The sequence below is a fragment of the Manacus candei genome, unplaced genomic scaffold, assembly GCF_025592945.1.
Source record: "Manacus candei isolate 608988 ecotype Guabito, Panama unplaced genomic scaffold, ASM2559294v1 h1tg000033l, whole genome shotgun sequence".
In the NCBI taxonomy this organism is placed as follows: domain Eukaryota; kingdom Metazoa; phylum Chordata; class Aves; order Passeriformes; family Pipridae; genus Manacus; species Manacus candei.
Window position 1 is genome coordinate 10,254,492 of NW_026138081.1, and position 25,311 is coordinate 10,279,802.

At 43.2% G+C, this 25,311-nt stretch overlaps 2 protein-coding genes across 4 annotated transcripts in view; one reads left to right on the forward strand and one right to left on the reverse strand.

The window, feature by feature from the left end:
* The first annotated feature begins 6,301 nt into the window (after positions 1 to 6,301).
* Positions 6,302 to 16,416, forward strand: F2 (coagulation factor II, thrombin). Of its 3 annotated transcripts, none has more exons than XM_051791898.1 (14): positions 6,302 to 6,452; positions 7,345 to 7,508; positions 8,483 to 8,507; positions 8,703 to 8,753; positions 9,257 to 9,362; positions 9,443 to 9,573; positions 11,191 to 11,487; positions 11,856 to 11,969; positions 12,256 to 12,382; positions 12,889 to 13,056; positions 13,362 to 13,535; positions 13,712 to 13,890; positions 15,181 to 15,251; positions 16,127 to 16,416. In XM_051791898.1, exons 1-14 carry the CDS (start codon positions 6,374 to 6,376, stop codon positions 16,268 to 16,270), a joined length of 1,830 nt encoding a protein of 609 aa, XP_051647858.1. In that variant the 5' UTR covers positions 6,302 to 6,373; the 3' UTR covers positions 16,271 to 16,416. The 3 variants fall into 3 exon arrangements, with proteins under 3 accessions (XP_051647858.1, XP_051647859.1, XP_051647860.1); XM_051791899.1 differs by having other exon boundaries at positions 6,329 to 6,452; positions 7,359 to 7,508; XM_051791900.1 differs by lacking the exon at positions 7,345 to 7,508 and having other exon boundaries at positions 6,353 to 6,452.
* A 1,191-nt stretch (positions 16,417 to 17,607) lies between these two features.
* CKAP5 (cytoskeleton associated protein 5) overlaps positions 17,608 to 25,311 on the reverse strand; it is a 54,365-nt gene continuing 46,661 nt past the window's right edge. The window contains exons 38-44 of the mRNA XM_051791890.1: positions 25,108 to 25,183; positions 24,142 to 24,330; positions 23,902 to 24,036; positions 23,291 to 23,374; positions 23,038 to 23,197; positions 21,177 to 21,331; positions 17,608 to 19,997 (exon numbers count right to left, since the gene is read on the reverse strand). Of these exons, the coding sequence (XP_051647850.1) occupies positions 19,743 to 19,997; positions 21,177 to 21,331; positions 23,038 to 23,197; positions 23,291 to 23,374; positions 23,902 to 24,036; positions 24,142 to 24,330; positions 25,108 to 25,183 (1,054 nt within the window). The 3' untranslated portion in view covers positions 17,608 to 19,742. The remainder of the gene's footprint in view (positions 19,998 to 21,176; positions 21,332 to 23,037; positions 23,198 to 23,290; positions 23,375 to 23,901; positions 24,037 to 24,141; positions 24,331 to 25,107; positions 25,184 to 25,311) is intronic.

The following is a 25,311-nucleotide window of genomic DNA, read 5'->3' on the forward strand; positions in this document are numbered from 1 at the left end:
GCCATGGCAAGCCAAGGTGCTGGGGACTGAGAATCAGCACCTCGAGCCCATATCAACCATTAAGGCCAATGGCAAGTGTGAGGAAGAATTGGTCAAGGGTGTGGATCCCAGATCTGCAGCAGAAAAAGTGGAGGTGGGGCATAAAGAGGCAAGGCCAGGAGACTTGGATCTGTTGTCTCCCACAAGTAGGGTTCGATTCAGGGCTCACTTGGCTGGCAAGCCATACAAGGTGCATGCTCTGGCCAGCCAGGTCCAGAAGTGCCTGCAGGACTGTGATGGCAGGACAGTTGGGCAGAGATCCCAGCAGGCCAGTTCTTCAGAAGGAGAGACTGTAGAAATTTGTGAGGAGAAGAGCAAACCTTTCAAAAACTCCAGACTGGCATCCCTGGAGCAGGGGTGAAAGGGCCCACTGGAGGGGCCTGAGGGGCAGGAGGAGTATACAGAGCTGATGGAGGGTCATTCTGGCAGCCCAGAACCCACAGCAAAAGTTCTGTCCCAGAAGGAGATGATCAAGCGCAGGTAGTGCTGTGAGGAGTGTGGTAAAGCCTTTCTGTGGCTCTGCCACCTCAAGAAGCACCACTTTGTCCACTCTGGCCACAAGCCCTTCCTGTACATGGAGTGTGGCAAGAGCATAGTTCAGAGGGGAGCTTCGAGGCCCATGTGTTGGCCCACGAGTGCGCACCCAGTATGACAAGGCTTATGCGCTCCCTGAGTGACATGGTCATCATCCAGAAGTGGTGGAGGTCGAGACTGGGACCTGACTATCCCAGCCTGCTCATTACTAAAATGAGGTAAAAAGACAACAAAAAAACTAGCTCTCTTGTCTCTGTTACCACAAGGCCCTGTGCTCAGCCCCAGGCAGAATTGGCAGTCTTGGAGGTAGCTGCCTGTGTAAACGTGGGTCTTTGCAGTAGCTGCTCCTTGAAGCTGTGAGCCTACACATGCCACACGCCAGTCCTCGTGCAGGGAAGTCATTGGCTGTTGATAGGAATAACTTCTTAGAGAAGACACTCACAATGTTAATGAGCAGTGCTTCTGCTCCGCCTCTGTCACACTGCCAGTTGGTGACAGTGCCCTGTGGGGAAGGCAGGAAATGTCTCAAAGCAGCGACTTTGAACAATGCCTCCCTTTCATGATTTTTTAATTCTTGTTATTCAACAAGGTGCTTTCCTGGGCTTTTACTCTTGGAGCTCAGCAACACTTCTGATCAAATATTTGAAGGTGATGCTCATGCCAGACATTACTGTAATCTTGTAATATGAAGACCGTTTTTCACAATTAGCAGAAGCAAAGTCCTGCCATGGAGCTAGGGCTGAGTGTTCCTTCTCCACTCTCACCTGGTTTGCTTGCTGCCAGCTTCCTGGCCTTATGGTGACTGGACAGTCTGTCTGAGGACATGAAAAGGAGAGTTTTGTCTCACTGTGCAAATAGCATTGTACAGTGCAATTTTCACTGTCCCCAGCTGAAAGATTTTCTCTTTCCTCTCCGTGTTCAAGTTGAGTTCATTAGTCTGTTTCCCTTGTTTCTTTTCTCACATACTTGATTCCTCTCTTCCACTTCTTTCCTTCTCCCACACCAAAAAGCTAAAAGACAGCACCACCACAACTACACCCCAATATTCCCTCTGCTCCATCTCTAAACAAACCTACGTCCTGAGGACCTCACTGACACTGTCCAAGCTTGCTTGGCCCCGGCAGATGAACCTCAGGATTAAAGGGTGGGCTCAGTTCAGCACACACTGTGTCTCACCTAAAAAAAAAAATCCACTGCGCAGGCTCTAAGGGTTAATGACCTTTCCCAAATCTTCGCTCGGGAAGACTGGCCATACACACACCATCTTCTTCAGTGCCTGTTTGCGACTGAAGCATGCTGATGATGGAAATTGGTCCTGTTTCAGGAAGGAAGTGCACAGTTCCCAATGCCATGAACTTGACCTCAAAGGAAGAGACTGACAATACCAGACCTAACAGGTCTTTCAGACTTGCTCACTCTGCACTCTTTTTTCACATGTTATACAAACACCACTTTCATTTGCTGCATCCTCAGTTTTAGCTGTTCTTGCTCTCTGTCTTGTGCCTCTCTAACACCTGCAATTCCCCAAAATTTTTTGTTTAGTGGCTTTAAATTCTCTGGGCTTCTTATGCCCACTGCATATAAAAGAGAAAGGATAGGGAAAACATCAGTAGCACAGTTTCCTCTTGGGGTTCTATGAATGCAGTCATGTGACACTCTGAAAAGTCATTCTTTGCAGTTTTCTACATTAAACGTTTTTTTCCCCTAAACTTTTTTGACTGGTTTGCAGACCGAGTGCTGCAGTCAGATCCATGACACTTTGATGTGAAGTGAGGACGGAAGGTGAATTCAACTGATAAACATTGGGTGTCTTTATTTTTAACAATTTTCTTTAAAGTCAGGGGGCACATGAGCTGAGTCTTTACCCTGAGTGCTTGGAGCAAAGGCATATGGGGGGGGCTTGTATTTGAAACTGCAGTGCTTCCTACTGTTCCCTCTTTGGTGCCTATCCAAACTCAAATATTGACACAGTTGCAGAGTGTTCTTACTGGAGCTGGGCTTGTGTGCTGTGTTTTGAAGCACATGCCCTCTGTCACATCAGAACTGGGAGAGAAGGGGGAGCAATGGGGGGGGAAGGGAAGGGGAAAACCAAAGCCCCTATTTCCTAAACAGCTGACCTGCTTCTTTATTCTGAGGTAACAGGAGAGAAATAGTAGGAGCAATTATGAATTCAGAGGTCTTCACAGAAACATTGATCACCTAAGAGTTGATCTGAGTAGCTGGGGCAGGTCTGTGCTGTGCTGCACGTATCACTTGGTTGCAAGATAAACTCAGCTGACTAATCCTGACTGAGGAGCCCATAGGGGACTCTGACTGGGCACCTGGTGATGGTGCCATGACTTTGTCTTTGTCTTTATCTTAGAAACACCACGTTCTTATGTGAAAAACCTTTTGCTTGACAGTAAAATGATGAATAAAGTTGTTTACTCCTAAGAAAATCCTACAAAAGCCCTGAAGACCATAATGCTGGTGAACCTCAAAATGGATAGGATCTGTACAGGGTGCCATGGCCTGAGTAGATACTGTCCAGTGCTGTATAGCTTGGTGTTTGCAGCATCTGAAGGGGTCTAGGATTAGCTAATGCTCTACTGTTTCTTGTATTTTTTAATTACTACATTGTGGGCTCTGAATGCCTTTCTTACTGGGATCCATAACAAACAGTTGCACCAATGCATTACATTTGGTGTAGGCAGCAGCATCCTGCTGAGAAACACCTTACTGGAAGAAGGATAGCAAGGAAAAGGATAGGTACCTGCTTGGTCCTATATGCTGGCATGGGCTTCACCAAGGCTTTGGGGTGCTGCTGCAGCACTCTGGGGTGACAAGTGCACAAATCTTTCGGATAATTGGGCTCCTTCATGCTGGCAGGGCTCACTGGTTATCAGGCATGCATGTGAACTTCAGTGTTACAGTTAAACTTCACACCACATTCAGGGTTCAGCCCTTGGCCAATTTGTAAACTGGCTTAAAGCTGACCAAGAGGTTTGAACAAAAAGGCAGCAGCAGGCTGCAAGGGAAGGGGATGATTCTCTGGGTCCTAAAGTCCTTCTGACTCAGCAGCTCTCCTGTCCTCAGGGGCAGAGGAACCCCTGTGTGAGGGGATGGGGTTTCATCTTTGTGATTGTATCCAAAGTGTTACGTTGATTAAACTGTGATCAAACTGTATAACTCACTTCAGGAACATATTGATAAATACCCCAACTATTGAACCAGCAAACTCTCCGTCATAGAGCAGACAAAGGCCCAAGAAAATGGGCCAAGGATAAACCTTCTATATTCTGCTCCCTGAAAGTTGGAAAAATAGTTACATAGGAAAAAATAATTGCTAAAGGCTTTCTTCACTTAAAAAGAAGAGTCAACACATAGAGGGAAAGAGATCAAAACTCCCAGCTGTGTTAAAAGCCAGAACTGTGGGATGGTAAAGCTATGAATCTTAACTCTCTTGTCCTAAGAAAGAAAATAGCATCCATCATTCATGAGTGGGTGAAGGTAGAAAGAAAATGAAACGATAATGAGTTGCTTACAGGAATGGTGAACAGGTGGAAGAGTTAAATGTTGAAGGGGTAGAAGTCAAAACCCCTGGAGAGGTGGTAGCTTATGCATGCTGTGCTGCTGCAGAGGCTAACCATATGAGTGGGAGAAACAGAGATGAGCCCTAGAAGCACATTACAGAACAGAAAAGCCCACAATGTAAAGAATCAGCATCTCAAATTACTAACGTTGTTGTAAGATACCAGTAGGGCTGGAAAGTGTCCCAGGATGTAGTGAAAATCTCCAATTTACAAAGCAAAACCAATGTAAAGAAATAGTAGAAACTTAAGTGATAAATGTAACTATGAGTAATCTAGAGACAAAAGGCTTCAGCAGTTACAGTTAACAACATAGTTGTCCTGATAGGTGGGTTCGTCCTATGTCACAAGGAGAAAGAACAGCAACTGGAAAAGAAGCAGCCAAATATAGTGACAGAATCATCAGTTTCAGTAAGGCTTCTATAAACACTTCTTAAGCAACAAAATGAATGTAGGAACCAGAACAGAAGTAATACTAAAGAAAGATGGCATAGTTAAGTATTGAAGATATTCATACCTCTGTGATAATCAAGCTTAACTGCTGTATTGTAGCATTGCTTATTGTTAGCCTTATATACTGCATGATACCATGAAAGGTGCTAACACCTTTCCTTTAAATGGAAGACAAGAAGATGGTAAAAATCTATGCATAACAATGTTGACTTAAGCTGCGGTGTAAGGGCTGCCTGGTTATTATAATAAGAGACAGAGAGAGATTCAGGAATGAAGAAAAGTGACTGAGAATATTGGAAACTGTCTGCGCCCATCCCACAGCAAGGAGTGGAGGTGGTTGCTGTGTAGGACACGGCAGCAGCTCTGACTTCACCACTCTTCCCAAACCTGTTTGTGCTTTGATGCCTCCTTCCTGTCCCTGTCTGTGCTCTTTGACTAAGTGCTGCTTCCTGGCTAAGTAACACAGGTTGTTTGTAGGGTCGTGTCTAATTTCAGAAACACTTCTCCACCCAGGTCATCTCCACTCAGGGCATCCCAGCCATTCCCAAAAGTGTCTCTCCAAAATCTCAGGGGGTGGAGCAAGTGCGTGGATGAGAACAGGAGACATTCTTATATGAAGCAGGGAGCCTCTGCAACTGCTCTTTGTACCAGCGGCCACAGAGTCATTCCTCAGCCACCCTAATGCTAATATTTGCACTCCTTCTATGGAGATAAACATCACAGATGTATCTGCTGCACAGAGGCTCAGCACAAAACATGCTTCCTGCTGGCAGAAAGCACTTTCATGCCATGTGGTAGTTCCTGAAACTACTCCCACCCTGCCCTGCTTTCTGCTGTTTTTTTCACTCTGCCAATGTTCTGCTTGCTGTAGGAATCACTGGAGCTTTCCTAGCTCTGGTAGCGCAGTTCTTGACTTATTAACTGATGTCATGACATCCAGACCAGTCCCGCCTCTCTGCTCCTGGAAGCCCTTGTTTTCCTGTCTAGTTTGGGGTATGCTAGCTCCCTGCTTGTCAGAGCTTCTGTTTCCTTTTTGGATGTGCTTTAGTGTGTTCCACTGTGGGGGAATAAAATGGGAAGCCCAAACTTCATGCAGCTTCATCCTCCTCCACTCAGCAGGCAATTGTAAGGCAGTGAGAAGTATGCACTGCCAAGGGCATTGCTGACCTAACTGGTTAAATTCCAAATGGGCTGTAAAGGCACCCCTTCTGCTCCTTTGGCATTGGTGAGGGAGAAGGGGGAGACAAACCCTATGTTCTGGTGCCAAATAGCTGGGGCTGAGCTTGCTGATAACTACAAGGAGAAAAGACAACTGAACTCTAGGGAGAAGTAGAGGGGCTTGCAGCTAAAGGACTGGGAGCGGCTAAGGATCTCTCTTGCTGCCTGCAAGGCTACTAGAGAAGAGGCTCTGAGAAGAGTCAGCATGGTGGGGAGGCAGTGATGGTGCCAAGAGCTTCATGGGAGCAAGGTGAGGGAAAAGGAGAAAGCTCCTCTCCGTGCCAGCCCAAGTTCTCCATGTGTCCTGGGACAAGCTTATCCTCTCACTCCCCATGACAATTTCCCAGTTATTCAATAGGATGTTAATTAAGTAAGAAAATGAAGATGCTCTGAAGAGAGGGAGAGATGCCAAGAGAGAGGAGCCTCAGTCCCACTGTCCCTGACACACCACGACCTCTGGAGTCCTGTTTCTTCATTCTGGTTCAATATTAACCCAGCGGGGCTGTGACTCCACTTATTCTGCTTCCTTTGCAATTCCCCTGCAGCCAGGGCTGTACAGCATGGCACACACCAACACCAGCATACTGAAGGGCCTGCTCTTCTCCAGCCTTTTGCACCTCACACTGAGCCATGCTGGAGGTAAGACTCAATGGCAGAGGGAGAAGGACAGTACTAGTGGGTGACAGCAGGAAGAAAGATGGGATTATTTATTTCCAGGGGTAAAGCAGGTGGCAGGTTTTCTTGGTAAGTCCGGAAGACCTGCTAAAAGCTTGAAGTTGAAATCAAAAGGGTGCTGAGGGTGGAGTGAGCATAGGATGATGCAACCAGCATCTGTCAGCTGGTGACAACAGCTCAGTGGACTTTTTGGGTGGCCTGGGAAATGGCAGGGGACAGAATATGGCTCAGTCCAGGATCGTGTGTAACACAACTGTGGGACTTCTGGGGACAGAATCCCTCAGCTGATCTGGGTGGCTTCAATTCTCCATTGCCTCCCCAGCTGCTCCTTATCACAGCTTTAGGTCATACAGAGTATGCCGCCTTCCTGCTTACTGCTCCTTTTATGAGAGCCTCTAATTCATCTGTCTTTTCTTAGTATGATGCCCTACTGTGTGGGGGATGAACCTGTCTACAGGTCTTAAATCACGGTCTCTGAACACAAAGATGGAACCAGGCCGTGCTTATTGCAGTGGTCTGAGGCTGGAAAGACATAAATACAGTGGCTGGCAGGGACAGTAGCAGGCTCAAAGCAAATAAGCCTCTACCTAACTGCAAATCAGCAGAGCAGCTTTGCTGAGGAAGCACAGGATTCCTTTCACTTCTCTTACCTAAGTGACAGATGAATTACAGAGAGCTTGCTCTGATCATCAGGTGTACACCAGACAGGGCTTCTCCTCCTGTATGGTGCACTGTGGGAGGCTGGGCTGTGGGATCACTACATCAACTGCTTGTGGTTTTTGGAAACTGCAAGGGGAGACAAAGGGGCCCTCCAGCTGCAGGCAGCCCTTTGACTGGCAATATTCTGACCCGGTAGTTTTCCTGGAAAAGGGGCAGGCACTGTCACTGCTCAAGCGCCCACGACGTGCCAACAAGGGATTTCTAGAAGAGATGCTTAAGGGAAACCTGGAGCGAGAGTGCCTGGAGGAGACATGCAGTTATGAGGAGGCTTTTGAAGCCCTTGAATCCACCGATCAGACGGTATGTATAGGTGTTCCCAAGGAAACATTCCCTCAGCCAGCCTCTGTAGTGGGAGACCAGCAGATCACATACATAGCCAGGGATTCAGTTCTGTGAACCAGAGATGAGGCTGGTGTGTGTGGGCCCCAAGGAGAGCTCAGGCTTTCTTAGGGAGCTTTGCTCTGGGAGACACTCCAGGGAATGCAGCTCAAAGCTCAGGTTGCTTTTCCTCCCTCTCTTTGCATGAACTGAAGAGAGCCTTCCCATGGTTCCAGAGTAGCATCTTCTAGCTCAGCATGGTGCCTCACACATGTGAGCTGCCAAAGTCCCAGACACTCACAGAAGAGCTGGCTTGGCAGCCAAACACTGAGTGCAGATGCCTCGAACTCCTTTGAGCTGAAGCCTGTCCCCTTTTCTGGTTTCCAAACTCACTCACTCTACTAAATTTGTGCTGCATCCTTTTGGGATTTGCTCCTAGCCCCAAGGCCGGTGTCCATGCTGAATTCCACACCCAAGAATACAACAGATAAACAGTTAGGAGCCTAAGCCAGCAAGACACCACCTCTGTGGAGTACTTCTAAAGCAATCAGACCCAGGCTGCACAGGAGAGACCTAGATCTAAACAGCTGACCTACATGTGATCTATGGACTTAGAAGTTCTAGGTTCAGCTGCTTGGATATCTGCACTGTAGCCCACTGCACTGTAGAAGGCTTTGCTTTCTCTGCAGGTTGATGAAGGTTGTAAGCATCTTTAATCTCTTTAGAAAAAACAGTACTCTCTTAATCCTGAGCCTGATGTGTGGGAATGTGGTTTTATATCAGATTTTTTGCTTTGTTGAACTCTGTATTAATTAGTATAAACAGAGCTAGGTTAGTCTTTCCTTTTGTTGTAAGGGGACATTCTCTTACTGGTTTGAATTGCAGTAGCCAAGCAAGGTCTGATGTTCTGTGTCTCTAAATACATATTTTTCTAATTTTTTTTCTTTTTTTTACAGGAGGCATTTTGGTCAAAATACCAAGGTAAGTTGTTTCAAGTCCTGCAGGCACTGTACTGTCCCTTAGGATGCGCTGTCCCATCCTGGAGAGAGTGGCTCTTTCAAGAGCTCACTTTCCTGGCAAAGCACTTGTGTTTTGTCTCTAGATGATAAACTGATTCAAATTATGATGCTTATTTGGATTCCTTTCATATGTGTTTCTTTTTTCTGATTTTGCTAGTATGTCAGGGCCAGAGAACGCCCAGGACAGTTCTGGATGCTTGTCTAGAAGGTACGAAATTCATGCTGACCTCAATCTCCCAGATACAGTGAGTGCCAGGAACTTGCTTCCTGCAGAGCTTGTACAGAAAAAAAAAAATCTAAAGTTGGAGAAGCCGTACAATTATAAAGAAAAATATCAGGAGGGGAATTTGAATTCTTTCTTCCTCTTTATTTCCCCACTAACAATTTCACAAACAGCCTGACTTGTGCACTGAAACAGCGTGGGGTAAATATCCTTTTCCTTGTGACACAGTCGGGTGCAGCCTAAGGTGAGCAGCCTCTCAGAAGGGCTCTGAGCCAAAGCAAAGCACAGACCCTCAGGGATAGCTCCCTCTGATGAGGCAGAGAGAGCTTAGGCTGTGTGCTCTTCTCATAGGAAGAGGATGACTGTGCTTGTGCAGGCTTCTGCACACAGCAAAAGCTAAAGGCATATGAGGGGTGGTACCTCTGACCTTGAAAATGCAACATCCAGTTCCATTGACCCTGGCTTACACCATGTTGGGATTTTGACAGGTGACTGCTCTCTTGGGCTGGGCCAGAACTATCGGGGAACAATTAGCTACACCAAATCAGGGATTGAATGTCAAGTGTGGACAAGCAAATATCCACATATTCCTAAGTAAGTTCATCTCCTGCATACCCCTAAAGGGTTCTCCAAGGTGTCCTTCCTTCCTAGCCTAACCAGCTTTTTTCTCATAGATTTAATGCCACCATTTATACCAATCTCATTGAGAACTACTGCAGGAACCCAGACTACAACTCAGAAGGCCCGTGGTGCTACACCCGAGACCCAACAGTGGAACGGGAGGAGTGTCCTGTCCCAGTGTGTGGTATGCCTCAGCACTACACTCCAGAACACCTTTCACTCACAGCAAACACTGCACTGAGACTGATACTAAATCAGTCAAGGAGAGGGTTAGGAGGGAGGGAGCTTACAGGAGCAGAGGTTAGTAGAAGTAGAGAAGCTGTATCTTAAAGGATAAAGCAGCTGAGGAAGAAAAGTTATTGAGTTGCCCATACATAATATGCTGTTTTCTCTAGACTACCTTAATCCAAATCTAAGTTAAATCCAGTGTCAGCAGTCCCCTGGAATCTACTACAGTTTTTTATAGTCAGAGTCGTTCCAAAATCCTGGCTCAGTTGCCTCTAATTTGTGACAGCCATGAGTCATACTGTTTTTTGGTCTGAATTCCCACCTTTAGGACAAAATAACTACAGGTTGTGCTTAACTGTCTGCCTTAACGTTCACTTCTGTGGAAGCATACCCACAAACTCAAGAAAAGAGAAGATGCCCTTCTCTTACCATTGCACTTGACTCCCCCTACACTAATACGTTCCCATTTCCCCCCAGTGCAGAGCTGTCTCCCCTGGGACTTGGCCTCTGTCTCAGAAGAACTGGTAGAAAGCAGAGAAGCTTCTCACAGCAGAAGTGTCTCTTCCAAAAGCAGAGACTAAAGGCAACAACCCTAAGTGAAAGTCGGAGAGGTCAGAAACCATTTTGACCATGGGGTACTCTGAAGTTTTAAAAGCCTGGTCATACTTGTCATACTGGTCTGCAGTATGACAAACTGAAAAGAGATACTGCTCTGCTTTGAGGCAATCAGGCATCTGTACTATCTCTGTTCACTAGTTTCTGACCCACAGTAGCTTACAGTTACACTTACATGTGCATGGATATGGCAGGACTAAAAAAGCCTTGGCTTTGTGCACAGTTCTTTTGTAATCATATTGACACAAGTCAATCAAACAGAAGCAGCCTCACCGATTAAGGTGAATGCTACTTGCTCAGTGGCTGTTGTGCCCCAGGATGAATAGTCAAACAGGGGGTCTCTCCCCCTGTGCACAAGGAGAAGGCAGCTTGAGGTCAAGCAACTGCCACAGGACAGATTATTGGGTGTCCACTCCCTCAGGAAATGCTGCTTAAAGTTTGCAGCCATTAGAACACTTGAAAGAAAAAGTGTGGAAAGTCTTGCAGGAAAATTTTTCACTTATCATTACGTTTAGAAACACTGGCAAAAGTAAAATTATGCCATTTTAGTAGCATATCACAGTAAAAAGCTCCCCCAAATATGGCCTAGTTTTTATGCATTTGCGTATAAGGCATTGGAGGTTCTAATACAGCAACATTACGATGCTTGGAGGCACCTACCCATCCCTTGAGCTGATTCTCAAAGATGCCCAGAAATGAACACAATATTGTTCCTCACATCTTAGTGACAAAGAAAAGTGTGATGAATAGTGCCAGTTTCACCTCACCTACTGTTGAGCCACCTGACACTGCAATATTTAGAGGGCCACCACATGCATGGGAGCACAGCAGGAGCTCCCAAACGTAATTGGATGCCCCAGGGAACTCTAGGCTTTTGTAAAGGGGCACTGGTGCAATTCACTAACAGTACTTCTAAGTGCAAAGCTATGGCTTAAATCACAGCTCTCTGTCTTTCTAGGTGAAGACAGGACAACAGTTCCATTTACTCCTCGAGTCACACCACCTCCCCCAGTGGAGCCTTGTGAACAAGAGAAAGGCATGCTTTACACAGGGACCCTCTCAGTCACTGTGTCTGGAGCTAAGTGTCTGCCGTGGAACTCTGAGAAAGCCAAAGAGGTGCTCCATGGAAAGCACCTTGACCCAGAGGTGAAGCTGCTGGAGAATTACTGTCGGAATCCAGACAGAGACGATGAGGGTGTCTGGTGTGTCACGGATGAACCACCCTACTTTGACTATTGCGATCTGCACTACTGCGGTGAGAAGTCTGCATAGGTTTGGGTAGGCACACTTGTGAGGCAGCAGCAAATACAACCAGTACATGCCACTAGGGTGAAGTGCTTGATCTGGGAGGTGTAGACAAGGATGTACATGCACCATGCACTGTTTGTCCAAATATAACATGTACTAACCTGCCTTAGGTACACAGTGCTGTTATGTGTCTCACGGGTTCTCTTCTCCCTGAAAACTCACAATGGTGGACAAGGAACATTAAAAAGAGCAGTGGTTTTAAAACATCATTCCTTCATCAGACTCACTGTGTGTCGAAAGGAACATTTACATTGCTGATAATTATGGAAACTACAGCTAAGCCTTTTACCATGTTTGTCTTTCCATCTCTCTCAGACAGCTCGCTAGAGGAGGAGAATGAAGAGCAGGAGGGAATATCAGGACGTTCTACTCATCCTCAAGAGTTCAGAACCTTCTTTGATGACAAAACTTTTGGTTCAGGCGAAGCAGGTGAGCAAAAACTCTAGACATGGCATCACAGTTTGTAGAAAGGCTGTAGCTTCTTCCCACAGGGCACTCACTGTTCCTCAGAAACATCAGCTAGACAAATGCTGTTAAAAGCAGGGGAAGATATTGAAATTCCTTGAAGAGCTCTCAGAAGTCAATATCTGGTTACAATCATGGAGCTAGTGAGCACTTCCTTCCTAGGATCTTCCAGCTTAGCATGATGACTGCAAATGACAGTTCTCCATGGTGAATCAGGTAGAGTAACAAAGCCAGATGCCTACTTTTTCAGACTGTGGCACTCGTCCTTTATTTGAGAAGAAGAAGGTAACGGACAAAAGTGAGAAGGAGCTGTTGGAGTCCTACACGAGAGGCAGAGTTGTCCATGGAGAAGACGCAGAAGTTGGCAGCTCCCCCTGGTAAGTATTATCTTTGCATAGTCCTTCATAAGGAATTGTGTCTTCCTTCTCTTCTCTCCAGCTCAAGAAAGTAGAAATAAAAGGGCTTTCTTATCTCAGGAAGCATGCACCCATTATGGATTCTTATCAAAACTTCTCCAAGTGGTTGATAGGGCAGTAGTAACATAGCTGGAAAGAAACTCACCTCTTGAGCTAAGTACTCAACCACCTGGGAAAAAAGAGTGCTGGTGTGTTTCATCTTTGTCTCTTCCTCTTTCCAGCATTGCTGGAGCAGAAAGGATGAGGAACCTCTCTAGGTGAAAGAAATGGGGTAATTGGCCTACTACACAGAACATACGTGTCCAGGGAAGACTTGCTACAGAGCCACTTATGCAGTTCTCTTTGTCAGTACAGTGCAATGCTCTTCCCTGCTCACTGCAAATTCTGCACTTTCCACATGACACTGGGACCTGTTCAGCCAGCCATATCTTTAGTCCTGCTAAGTCTTCCTCCTCCTCATCTCTCAGGCAGGTGATGCTCTACAAAAAGACTCCTCAGGAGCTGCTCTGTGGGGCCAGCCTCATCAGTGACAGCTGGATCCTGACTGCTGCTCATTGTATTTATTACCCACCGTGGGACAAGAACTTAACTACAAATGACATCTTGGTGCGGATTGGCAAGCACATAAGGACAAAGTAAGAGTCTGGATGAAGTGAGAGTGAACTAGTCTTCCTCTTGGAGTAATGAGATACAGTTCAGTATCCAAGGAAATATCACACCAATGTCACATGTCTCTCAATAATGGGATCTAATGGGGCTGTCATTTGCTGCTCTTGCTGATCCTAAAGATTAAAGGGAGGGCAGAAGCATGGGAAGCCTAAAGGGGTGCTCCAATGTAAAGACAGAATTGTCTCAGAGGTTACAAAGCACCTGAGATTATCACAAACCCCAGAAGACTCTTAGTTGCTACTGTACAGCAAGTTCTTCATAACTATTTCAGATATGAAAAGAATAAAGAGAAGATTGCTCTGTTGGATAAAATCATCATCCATCCTAAGTACAACTGGAAAGAGAACATGGACCGAGACATTGCACTCATGCACTTAAGGAGACCCGTCATCTTCAGTGACTACATCCATCCTGTCTGCCTGCCTACCAAAGAGGTCGTGCAGAGGTGAGGAGACTGTCCTACAGTCCTAAAAATCCAGGCTACAAAAGCCATCTCTAGTCTTTAAAAAAAAAAAAAAAAAGACAGAAAAAGATGACTTATCAAGGCTATTTGCAGCAAGAGAGCCAGATAGGAAAAAGCTGTTACAAAACATTTGATTATATTCATGCATCCTTCCACAGGCTGATGCTGGCAGGCTACAAAGGGCGGGTAACTGGCTGGGGAAACTTGAAAGAAACATGGGCCACTAGCCCCAGCAACCTGCCCACAGTTCTGCAACAGCTCAATCTGCCCATTGTAGACCAAAGTGTCTGCAGGGATTCCACCAAAATTAAAGTCACTGACAACATGTTTTGTGCAGGTAAGTAGCACTGGAGACAGAGGTACAACTTGCTAGAGAAGATGAGGGCTCTGAGCTCCTGGTGGGGCTCATGCAGCAAGGTTACTTTCTGATAGATTTGCAAATGCCTTCCGCAAAGAATAACTTCCCTGTGATAAGAACTTTCTCAGCTCTCAGAAAACATAAAGGCTGTAGAACTTAAAGCTATGAATGAAGTTTGTAACACCAAGCTGTGTCAGGCACTAGTCTAATGGCACCAGGTATCAGCAGCAGCTGATTCAGGGGGAGAACTAAGCATATATAAAATTATCTTTTCATCTGTACATAGAACAATTCAGTGACTTCCTAAATTAAAGGCTGCACACCCATTATCCTGTCTACTAGCTTGTCTCAATGTTCTGGAGCCCATTCATACTTATGCCTGCAAATTTTGTGGCAACAGGCTCCCACCTTCCTAAATCTCTTCTGGCTCTACACCCTTTTTCAGTGAGAAGGGAAGTAGACACAGAATTCAGGATATCAAAAGACTATGGATTTATGTAAGAGTTTAACAGTTCCTGCTCTATTCTTTATTTGTGCAGACTTTATCGGTTCCTACAAGCAAACCTCCAGTGATCTCTGAATAAGTTTGTGCTGCTTGCATGTAAGCGCATGTGATTGCTTGAGTTAGGATGGAAGCCAATTTCATGAGTGTGCTGAAAATACACTGTTCTTATGGTTTCTTTTTCTAGACAGCATTCTTGAAAAACAGCTGAGATGCAGACATACAGAAAAAAAGGGAGACTAGAGTGATGGGAAAATGCAAAGATACTGCCTAGTTCATCAGGAATGAAAGTGAAATCCTGTTCCTCTTCATAGTGAGACTTTAGGAAGACAGCTGGGGGTGAGGAGAAACAGAGCTTGCAGTGACAGGGAGGTGAAAGTGAGGACAGCAACATACCTCTGTAGTAAACAGAATGATAGAAAACGACACATGGAGTATTACAAATAAGTTTCTGAGACAAGAAAAGCACAGTAGCTCAAGCTACAGCTGTTGAACACAGTGGCAACTGACACGGCTATCCTGATTAATAAAACAGGAATGAGAGCACAGAGGGTGAATTCAGGAATGTTGCAAAGACAGAAGCAGAGTTAGCTGTTTTACATATAAATTTAGAAAATTGCTTTGTTTTTTTATTAAGTCCGAGTTGGCAGGAGTAGCAAACAATCTATCTCATGGGTCTCAGAAAATTTATGCAACTTCAAGGAAAAGATGGCCAACACCAGCCACTTCCCCTACAGTCAAATGTCCGACTTTTTTCTTGGCTGTAGGTTACAGTCCTGAAGACTCAAAGAGAGGAGATGCCTGTGAAGGGGACAGTGGGGGACCATTTGTAATGAAGGTATGTTCAACAAGCTCAAGCTCATAAGACATATAGAGCTTGGTTTGTGCTACGCTAAACTTTCAAAATAGTCTAAAAGACAGCAGCAGAGGTGGAGACTGCTGAGTGGCTGAAGCAAACCCAGCTCATGTCCAAGCTGAATCCTGGAGATGAATCCTGCAGTCAGCCAGCCCCACTTCTATACTGAGCTCTCAGCATATATGGAGATCAGCTGCAGAATGCATGACTGATGGCCAATTCTTACTTACAGGTTTAAGAGTAGAGACAAAAAAACTCCAACAAGCTCTGTTGGAGATGCCAGTCTGAATCCCAAAGCAGTATCCTTCATTAAAGAGGCTGGGGTGCATACAAGGTTTAGATCTGAAAGGGCAACAAAGCTGCTAGAAAATCTAGAGCACAAGTCCTATGAGGAGCAGCTGAGGAAGGGGGGGTTATTTAGCCTGGAGAAAAGGAGGGTCAGGGGTGACCTTATCACTCTCTACATCTACCTGAAAGGAGGGTCAGGGGTGACCTTATCACTCTCTACAACTACCAACAAGGTGGGGGTTGGCCTTTTCTCCCAGAGAACTACCAACAGGACAAGAGGAAATGGCCTCAAGCTGTGCCAGGGAAGGTTGAGGTTGGACAGTAGGAGGAATTTCTTCACTGAAAGGGTGCTTAAGTATGGGAAAGGGCTGCCCATGCAAGTGGGAGCATCACTGGTAGTGTTCAAGAAATGACCAGACTTTGAACTTAGTGCTATGGTTTGGTTGGTAGGGTGGTGTTCGGTCAAAGGTTGGGCTTGATCTGGGAGGTCTTTTCCAACCTTAATGTTTCCATGATTCTATCAAAGTCTCTTGCTCCTTGTGTCAATCCCATTTTTTCATTTGCTTTAGAACCCAGATGACAACCGTTGGTATCAAGTGGGAATAGTTTCATGGGGAGAAGGATGTGACCGAGATGGCAAATACGGATTTTACACCCATGTATTCCGCCTGAAAAAGTGGATGCGAAAAGCCATTGAAAAATACGGGCGATAGCTGAAGCATTTACCTTGCTTGCTCTCAGACTTGCTACAATGCTCCACTTAAAAACATAAGCACAGAAGATCCTGAAGTAAAAGTTATATCCTTACAACTTGACAAAGGAAAGTCTTATCCTTCAAAAATAAAAGCTCTTAAACCCATTCTCTTCCTTTTGTTCATGCTGAGTTTAGTTGCACTTGGATCTAAGCCATAACAGTAGCCAGGAGTAACATAGCACTGGCTGTATTGCTAATTATCTTTTGTGCTTCAAATTCTCCTCCCTTCCATCAGCTATAAGCAACAGATTTTGGACCTGAGATGATGGCCTTGGCAGTAACAGCAAGCACAACTGTGCCCTCATGCACTGTCCATTTTCTCCCTTCAAGACAACTCATTTTCTGTTCTAGATTTTGAGCCAAGAATGTACCAGAGATAAGCACCTGATGGTAACTGTGGCATTACACAAAACACCAGTGTCAAAAGAAAAGCCATAAAGACATTGTTCTCAGCTACAATAGCAGGCAACAAATACCAGCACCAATTGCAATTCACCCTGCAAAGGAATATGGGCTTCAATATGTTAAGCAGCACTTCCACTAACTTTCTACATAGCAGGTCCTGCTGGGCCCTCATTGTGTATTTTCCACCTGCATAGCAAGATTCAGAAGGAACCAATTCATGCAATGTCAAAGGGCCTCCAAGGGAAGCATCCTGCACTATACTTATTTGCTTGTCTCATAGAGGCTGTTTAGGGATCTCTCCCAAAAGAAGCGTCAGTTCTTTCATAAACTCTTTAGCAGCAATTTGTGGACTGCTGAGGACCCAGCAGTACAGCAGTAAACACATTCTTGGCTAGCCAACTTGTTCAGCCCAATTTTCTCTTAAAGCAATCATGAGATTTGAAAACTCTCCTTGCTCTCTATGGCACCTCATTCCTGAACTCCTTGCTCATAATGCCATTAAGGCACAGAAACTGGCAACACTGAAATTAATAACTGTTTTTTTAGAACAACTGATATTAGTGTCTGGCCACCTCCTTTAAGATGGTTCACGTGGGAAACAACTTGAAGTAGCCCAATTTCATTGCCCTAATAAAGCACAAACCCCAACCTCTTAATGACAGCTGAGGAATGAAATCTCAAGAGCTCATGTTCCACAACTGTTTAAAGTCATTGATAACCACAGGCACAAGACACTGAAAATGTTTAGCCCTTCTAATGTTTAAAGGCTCACCCTTTCACTACTATCTAATTATCTGTGACAAATTGCATATCTAAGAGGGGAACTAGGACCACAGAGTTTCTGGAATGAGTCACTGTTCATATTGACTTGTTACAAACAATACAGAGGAATAATTTTTAAAAGTCAGTTTAATGTTATTTAAATATTGTCTGGGCTAAAGATTAGGCTTTATTAATTTGTGTGCACAAGTTTTAGTTCAGAACTCCCAGGATATTGAGTCCAACCAAACACTACAGAGACACAGGGCAAAAACTCATTCAGAAAAAGAAACTATATCTTCTGCTACTCAATTTTCCTGTATTTCACTTCCAATTCAGCTTCAAACTTAAAATAGTTTTTACACGTTTGCAGGCATCGCTGTTTTAACATCCTGAGCTAATTAACAAATAGTTCTTCAGAATGTCTGCTGGATATGGTAAAGGAACATATGGATTAATTTAAATGTCACTAAGTTTCAGAGAGCAGCTAGTAGTTGAGAGGTAGTGGCAGTAACTAGTGCCAGCCAACACAAACTGTTCAAAAACTGCCCCAGGTAAAGTGCACAAAACTCAGCACTTTCCAATAAGGGCCAACCTCCACTTGTAACAGAGCTCTGTTCCACAAGAAAGTGCATGCCCATTTCAAGTTATGAGAGAGGACTGAGACTACTAAATCAAGGTGGTGGAGCAAGGAATGGCATCATATCAATTAACACAGGATGGAGAACGCTCGCAAGTCACCTGCTATTGCAGTGTGCAAACTCATCATAAGCACCAAGCAGCAATACATCAATTGCAACCCCAGCCTAGGGGTCCTGTGAAAGTTTTCAGACATTTGCAGAAGCTCTGGCATAGATCTGTTGTACAAGTACTAATTTAAAGCCACATTTTTACTGTAATCAGGCAAGGCAGTTTCAGTAATGGCCTAATGCAGAGACTGCTGGTGCACAGAGCAAACAACAAAAGCAGCAGTTACATGGAACAGATTAAAATATAGAGCAGAAGTGTGCTATTTTAAGCCTGCCTGTCCAACTCTTCAATAACTCTGTTCTAGCTACAGAACAGATGTGCAATGTATGCTTCACAACCAGTTCTCACATGGAAGTGCAGTAGTAAGGTCAAAACACATCACCTCCCTAGAAATAAAAGGGCTAGAAAGGATACACAGTGTGCCTGTCTTCATCTTCATGTTTGTAGCTTCTGAAAAAGGCTAATTACTCTTAAAAAAAAAAAAGTGGCTACAGCTTTTTCAGACTAGCCCTACTAGGTGTCTTAGTTACACAAACTAGTAGAGTTTGCTGACATCAGATGTTTAAGAGCAAAAAGAATGTAGTGGTGAGGTCTACCTGCAAGAGGAAGACTGCTTAACCAAATGAGTTCAGGATAAATGAGCCCACTGACTGTACATCACTGCTAGTCTATTCCATACCAACAGCAGCAGGCTCCCTCAAAGAAAGCTCCCTCAGCTGGGTCTACGCTTAATCTGGCTAAAAAGGCATCACAAGGACTAGATAATTTAAAATAAGCATTTCAGCAAACTAAATATTCTCAAGTTACAGAAACATACTCCAAAACATAAAAAAGGAACTATATAAAAATGCACTACTGCTCTTAGAAGAGTGCAAAGTCTCAGGACTGCACCCACAGACAGTATATTTCCACTCATCTTCCTTGTAATGTATCCAAATCCCAAGGTTCATGTCAAGAATAGCTTAGTTCAGTTTCTAGATGCCCAGTCACTAACATTCAGGAATATAGAGTGACCTATAACCAGCAGTTGCTGCTGTTCCTACAGAGGCTGGTATAGTTAATGCAAACTTTATTTACAAAAGACACTTAAATTAGTTACTTCATGCCATGTGTCCATACAGAATCAACAGTTCAAGGATTACATGGAGAAGAATTCACAAAATTAAAAGTGAAATCACTAAAGATCTTCTAAGAGTTAAGAACTAGGAAAAAATCTTAAAGACAATTTTACAAATAAAAACCCCAAGTTATGAGAAACTAGTGTGAGCAGGATGGTTGTTTACAGGTCTGTACACTAAAACTAATACACAGACAGCCTTCTATTGTCAAAGAGATGCTCACTGAGAAGCAGAGTATGTACAAATACTTGTGCCACAATGACTCAACCCCCCAAAATCCACTGTATTATACATAAACCAGTTTGTATACATTAGGCCTAAACGAGGCCATTTAACTATGAAGACTTCTAGTTTAGTAAACTAAAGCTGAAGACAGCCCCAAGCAACAGCATTGCTTCTCTATTTGCGACTGCTTTTTATTCTCTCCAATCTTTTTTTCAAGTCATCAATATTGGCTGCTGCAGAAGAAGGTGAAGCCAGAGTAGTTCCAATGCCAGAGGAATGAGTCTGATTGCAGTCCAGGTCCAGATGTTGGTACTGCTCCCGGGACTCACGGAGCTGGGAGAGCTTACTGTGAAGCATATCTGTAGAGGATGCAACTGTAGGGAGTGTAGGTTTAGAGAGCAGAGACGTCAGAGGGGGTCTGTCTTCCTGCTACGAGGGGGGAAAGTGAAGTGTTAAGACATATAGTGGTAAATGCTATATAAGTACAAATCATAATCAATGGATTCTCATCTTCACAGGAAACAGTGAAAACAGAGGAAGCAGAAGGACCACTACAACACAAGTGAATCTGGAGCAATAAAGTCAGAATGGTGCAAAGCTAACTAAAATACTCAATTCTTATCATCTGAGTAGTTAATATTTAACTTCATGTCAGTAGGGACACAAAGGAACTACAGTCTTTAAAGATCAAAAAATTCACTGCAGACCAGTGTTTTACTGAGACAGACTGCCAGTCTTAAACAGCCTGAATTCTAACACCACAAGTGCAAAGTCCATGCCTATGTGCAGTATCAACAGGCAATGAGTTTTCTGGAGGAATGAGAAGAGGAAACTTGAATTAATTGGCAAGATAGACCCTGCCAAAGACTTAAAATGTCAATTCACTCTTCTTTTACCGATTGATATTTCCATCAGAGTTATTTACCTTGTTACTATCATCTAGGAAATACTTTCCCTCCTCAGAGCTGTGAGCTGATATGCAAGTTAAAACAGTGATGTACCTTGATAACTATTCCTAGAGTGAACATTACTTCTCACCTGGCCCAGTGCAAATTTCAGTGACTGGCACTAGATTCCTAGCACATAGATCACTGCACTGTAAGAGATTTCGGTCCACAGGTTTCCAATACCAAGCTCATTCCGCATTTCTGTGCCTCAGTATTCATACACCCCAAATATATACAACTTCAAATTAATTCAGCTCTTATGGTTGTTTCACAGCAGAAAGATCTAGAATTTCCACATCATTCAACTCAGAGGTCAGTATATGTTAGTTTTTAGAGAACAGTAGTTATTTGAACCTGAGACTCAACTACCCAGCAAGTGAAGATACCAAACTACAGGGCTGTAGAAACAACCTGCATGCACACCAGTACTGCAGACAGAGTGGACTGAAACTTAAGTCTACTTGGCCAAGTAATGCGTTTAAAGCCATTTATACTAGGCACAGCGACAAGCATTGAGTAACTAGGACATGCACTATAACGAAAGATCAAAAATTCTGATTAGAATCTGACTTTGGCAGAGAAATCAATTTGAATTCTTTAAAAAAAAAGTACAAATCAAGTTCCTTTCCTGGAGATTTATAAGAGTTGTCAAGTACAATACCTTTGCGTTGTCAAGGCCACAACGCTGCCTGAGGATTTTTAGTCTTTCCAAATAAACTGAAGGCCCCACTTCCTCCCCATTTGTGTTTCCTATAGAGGAAGATACAGTGTGGGTAGACACAGGAACACATGTTCCTTCCATCTGAGAAGAAATTCCTGGAGGATGAGGGGAAGGAAGGAAGAAAAGTTAAAACCAATTAAAAACATCAAAAAAGAGTAAGCCTCTTGGTCAGTTCCTTGAAACAAGATGCAATGAATGAAGAACTAACCAATCTATAAACTACCAAGCTATTTGCATTTGCTAGTATAGATGTATCAGCACTTCCAATTCCTTGCAAGAGTGACAACTGAAAACCAAGAAAAGAAATGGAGAAATTTAAGAAGTGGCTGCAGAGCAGCTCCAGAAGTGCTGAGGTTGACAGCTGAAGACAACAGTGGGGAGAGAGGAAGATGCTGATATGGATCAGCAGTAAGTAACCACAACATCTGACAGAATGAACTCAGCAATTGGCAAGATGGGAAATATTTGAAGTCTTCTGTCTTTTTCTAGTTTAGTATCACTTTTGGGTTTACCACTGATCCTAACTCCTCTTTACTTCATTTGTGTAACTTAAAGCTTTTTCTTCCAGTTCAGTCTCAAAGAGCTATTTCTGGAAGGCACATAGCAAGGTTTTTAAAGCTTCCCTACCAGAAGACTAGAAAAGGAATTCACATGATGAAAAAAGCTTTTCCATTATGAAATGAATTGCAAATTCTAAGACAGCACAGACAAGGGTTTGTTTTCATTAATTTACTGCAAGGACATTTAAACTAGATAAAGGAGAATTAAGGTTAAGCATTTATACTTTTAATACACTTACTTATATTTTACTCTAAATAAAGCACTGTTGCAATATGGAACAATATCCTTTATTATAACAAAATTATAGTTAGGGAGGGAAAAAAAGACAATTGTGGAATGTAAATTTCATTTTGAAAACTGCTGTACTAATTTCTCAGTTGTACAGACTTTTAGGATGAAATGTAGAATTTTCTGTCCAACCTAGTTTAACACATTTAAGAGGTTCTGAAAGAATCTCATTATCTTCCTAAAGTAATCAACAATACAGGAATAGGAGAAGGAACAATAGTAGAAAAAAGGACAAAGTCTGACAGGACACAATGAAATGTGAAAGACATGAAAGTTAAAGGAAGTTTTGATAGACTGTGTATCAGTTTTTACTCTCAGCTAACGATTTGTCACATTCCCTCCCTAATATTGCAATACTCATTTGTATTTATCTGCAATGAAAAGACTCACTAACAAACTGTTTTACAGTAATTTATCCAATTAAAAAGCTAGTTTATTGGAAAGGGATCATCATAAATTCTGCTAGAGGAACAGTTCAAGTTATTTAAAATAAGCTTTCCAATTCCATAGTAAATAATACTGTAAAAAGCCTCCTGCACCTTTTTGGTAAAAAGGTAAATGGAGAACCTGACTGCTGCTGCTGTTCATCATGGCTAGGTTTCACGAACAAAGATTTGGGGTTATAAACCAGCTATATACCTTGCAGAACCAATTTTTGATACCGGACACATGGAAACACGGGCTAATGTTCAACCCACACTACAGGACACATATTAGAACCACTTATTTACCAAGCCTTTCAGATGTTTTCTACATTTAGTGTGGTTATAACTTTTTTTTTGTAAACAAGAATGCATAATTCCTGCAAATGGTGCCTCATGAAGCAACACAAGCACCAGGTTTGCTTTGGAAATCCATAAACATCTACAAATATTAGTTTCTACCAGGAAACATGTAACTGATCTCTTATCTCTGCTTCTCATAAATGAATCAGTTTTGCTATAACATGTACCTGTAGAAGGAGCAATGCGTCCTTTCCCCTCACGTTCTGTTTCTATCAATCGGAGGCCTCTTTCCACATAGCTCTGGAAGAACTGAGAGGAGTTTTTCAGGAAGGGCTCAATGTCTGCATCAGAATATTTCTTTTTATATTCATATAGCTCTGCTAGACCCTGGGAGGGAAGAGTTCCTAGGTATTACTACAAGTGCTGTATACACCATTCCAATGTATCATGCCCTCTTTCATGCAGGAAGGGAGCACTCACCTCCTTGGTGTTCTCCTTTGAGCCAATCTTCTTAAATATTTCTGCCAAAATATCATTCACCTTGGCTTTTGAAGCCTTTTCCTCCTAAATAAATAAACAAAAGGAGACTTTTAAAACAAAGTGAATAAAACCAGATGGAAGTCAGACGAACCCACGCCACCCTCAGATCTGCTAGCTGGATATAGAGCTTCCAAGATGAAGAAAATCTTCAAGTGATCAGGGTTCTACATAGCCACTGTTTACATAGAATGAGAGGAGGGATATCATCAAGCTGGAGGACTTCTTCTGAGAAGGTAGTGTTTACAACTTGGTTTGGGTATGGTTAACTTCTAGTAGATCAGATCCAGTATCGGGCAGCAATAAACCTATGCTGCTCAATTGAATGTTCTGGAGAGCACTTCATCCTGGGTTATGCACAGAATACTCACATAAACACACACAGCAAGTTCCCAAAACAGTCATAAATGAAAGGGACATTAGAAGAGTATTTCCAACATCAGTTGCATGTCAAAAAGGCAATCACTACTGCACATTCCACAAACATAAAATTAAACTTGTTTCTTAAATTGCCTTACATTCCTTTTCCCTACCAACACATTTTCTTTACTTACTATGCGAGAAGCTCCTTTTTCTGTATCCTTATCAGCTTTTCCACTCTGATCCATGGAGTGTTTCATTACTCTACAAAGGTGAGCTTCTAGCTCAGACTCATTTTTGTTGTCTATCATTGTTAAATGATCTAAGATCTAAAACAAGAAAAAGGAGAATAAAAAAAAAAGAAAAATAAGGAAAAACTTTAGACACTGCATGAACATTCAATTTAAAAGCACATGACTAGTGATTGCTCTGACCTTGGGCCCTTTCAACTTGCACAGGGTGTGAAGCAGAGTCTTCAATGTCCTTATAGGAAAATCACTCTTACATTGCTTCAGCTTCTCTTTGGGAAAGACCTTCATGAAAATGTGGATATCCAGCAGAATCCGATCCAGATTTATGCTATTAATGGTTTCCGGAAGAAGACGCACCATTCTCCACAGACACTGGAACGAGAGGCCGACTTAAAGCAAGATAACTCAAGGAAAAAGCATTCAATTATGTAATGAGAGATTACACAACATTACCACTGAGTCACTTCACTCTGCTACCATTTACAGGCACGCAGTGTCTGTCTGTTCAAGCTATATTTGCACTGGTACATACTTTCTCTTTGTAACTAGCTGTACAGTATCCAGATCTTTCTTTAGACCTGATGCATAAATGCGGTGCTGACTTCTCTATCTACAGCAGGAGACTGAATGCTTTGTGTGAAGAAATTTTAGCAGATAATACATACATGCTACGTACACTGACTTTAGGTTTAACCTCATTAAGAATGCCTAAGTTGTCTTTAAATCATGCCAGTTACAAAAGGGTGTTGTATGATAAAAAAAAAATAAATCTCACTCATGCTTTAAATGCAAACATTTGCACATTCACTCTATCTATCATTAGAGATGACAAAATAGAAGTCAGCTCCAGTCTGGGACTGTTTGAATCCATAGTGCAGTGCTGTGCCCAAGCAAATGAACTCAGCAGGTGACTTTACAGCTCGTACGGAGTTTGCATTAGTGTGCACAAGTTTCTGTAAACTATTAGCAGGTGTTAAGCTCCCTCCTGGCATACAAGAAGTCCTTATATGTGACATCTAATACGGTTATAAGAGTTATAAGAAGTATTTCAAGTTATGGCCACTAATTTTTTTTTTAACTGTATGTGTCGTTTCAGCTAACATGATTCAGATAATCCAAGTAAATTTGAAATCTCTATTATAGGCTCACCTTCATGACAAGTTCTGAAAACTTAGGAGAGCTGGCTGTTGCTAGAAGACTGTCTTGGAGCAAAACAAGCAGAGCACTAAAAGGAATAAATTTACAGAGGTTAAACAGAAAACATTCTATACAAAAGAAAAAAAGATGCCAACTCACCCCAGAATACCACAGAGACTGAGGTTAGTCCAGCAGTTTACATCACGTTGTGTAACA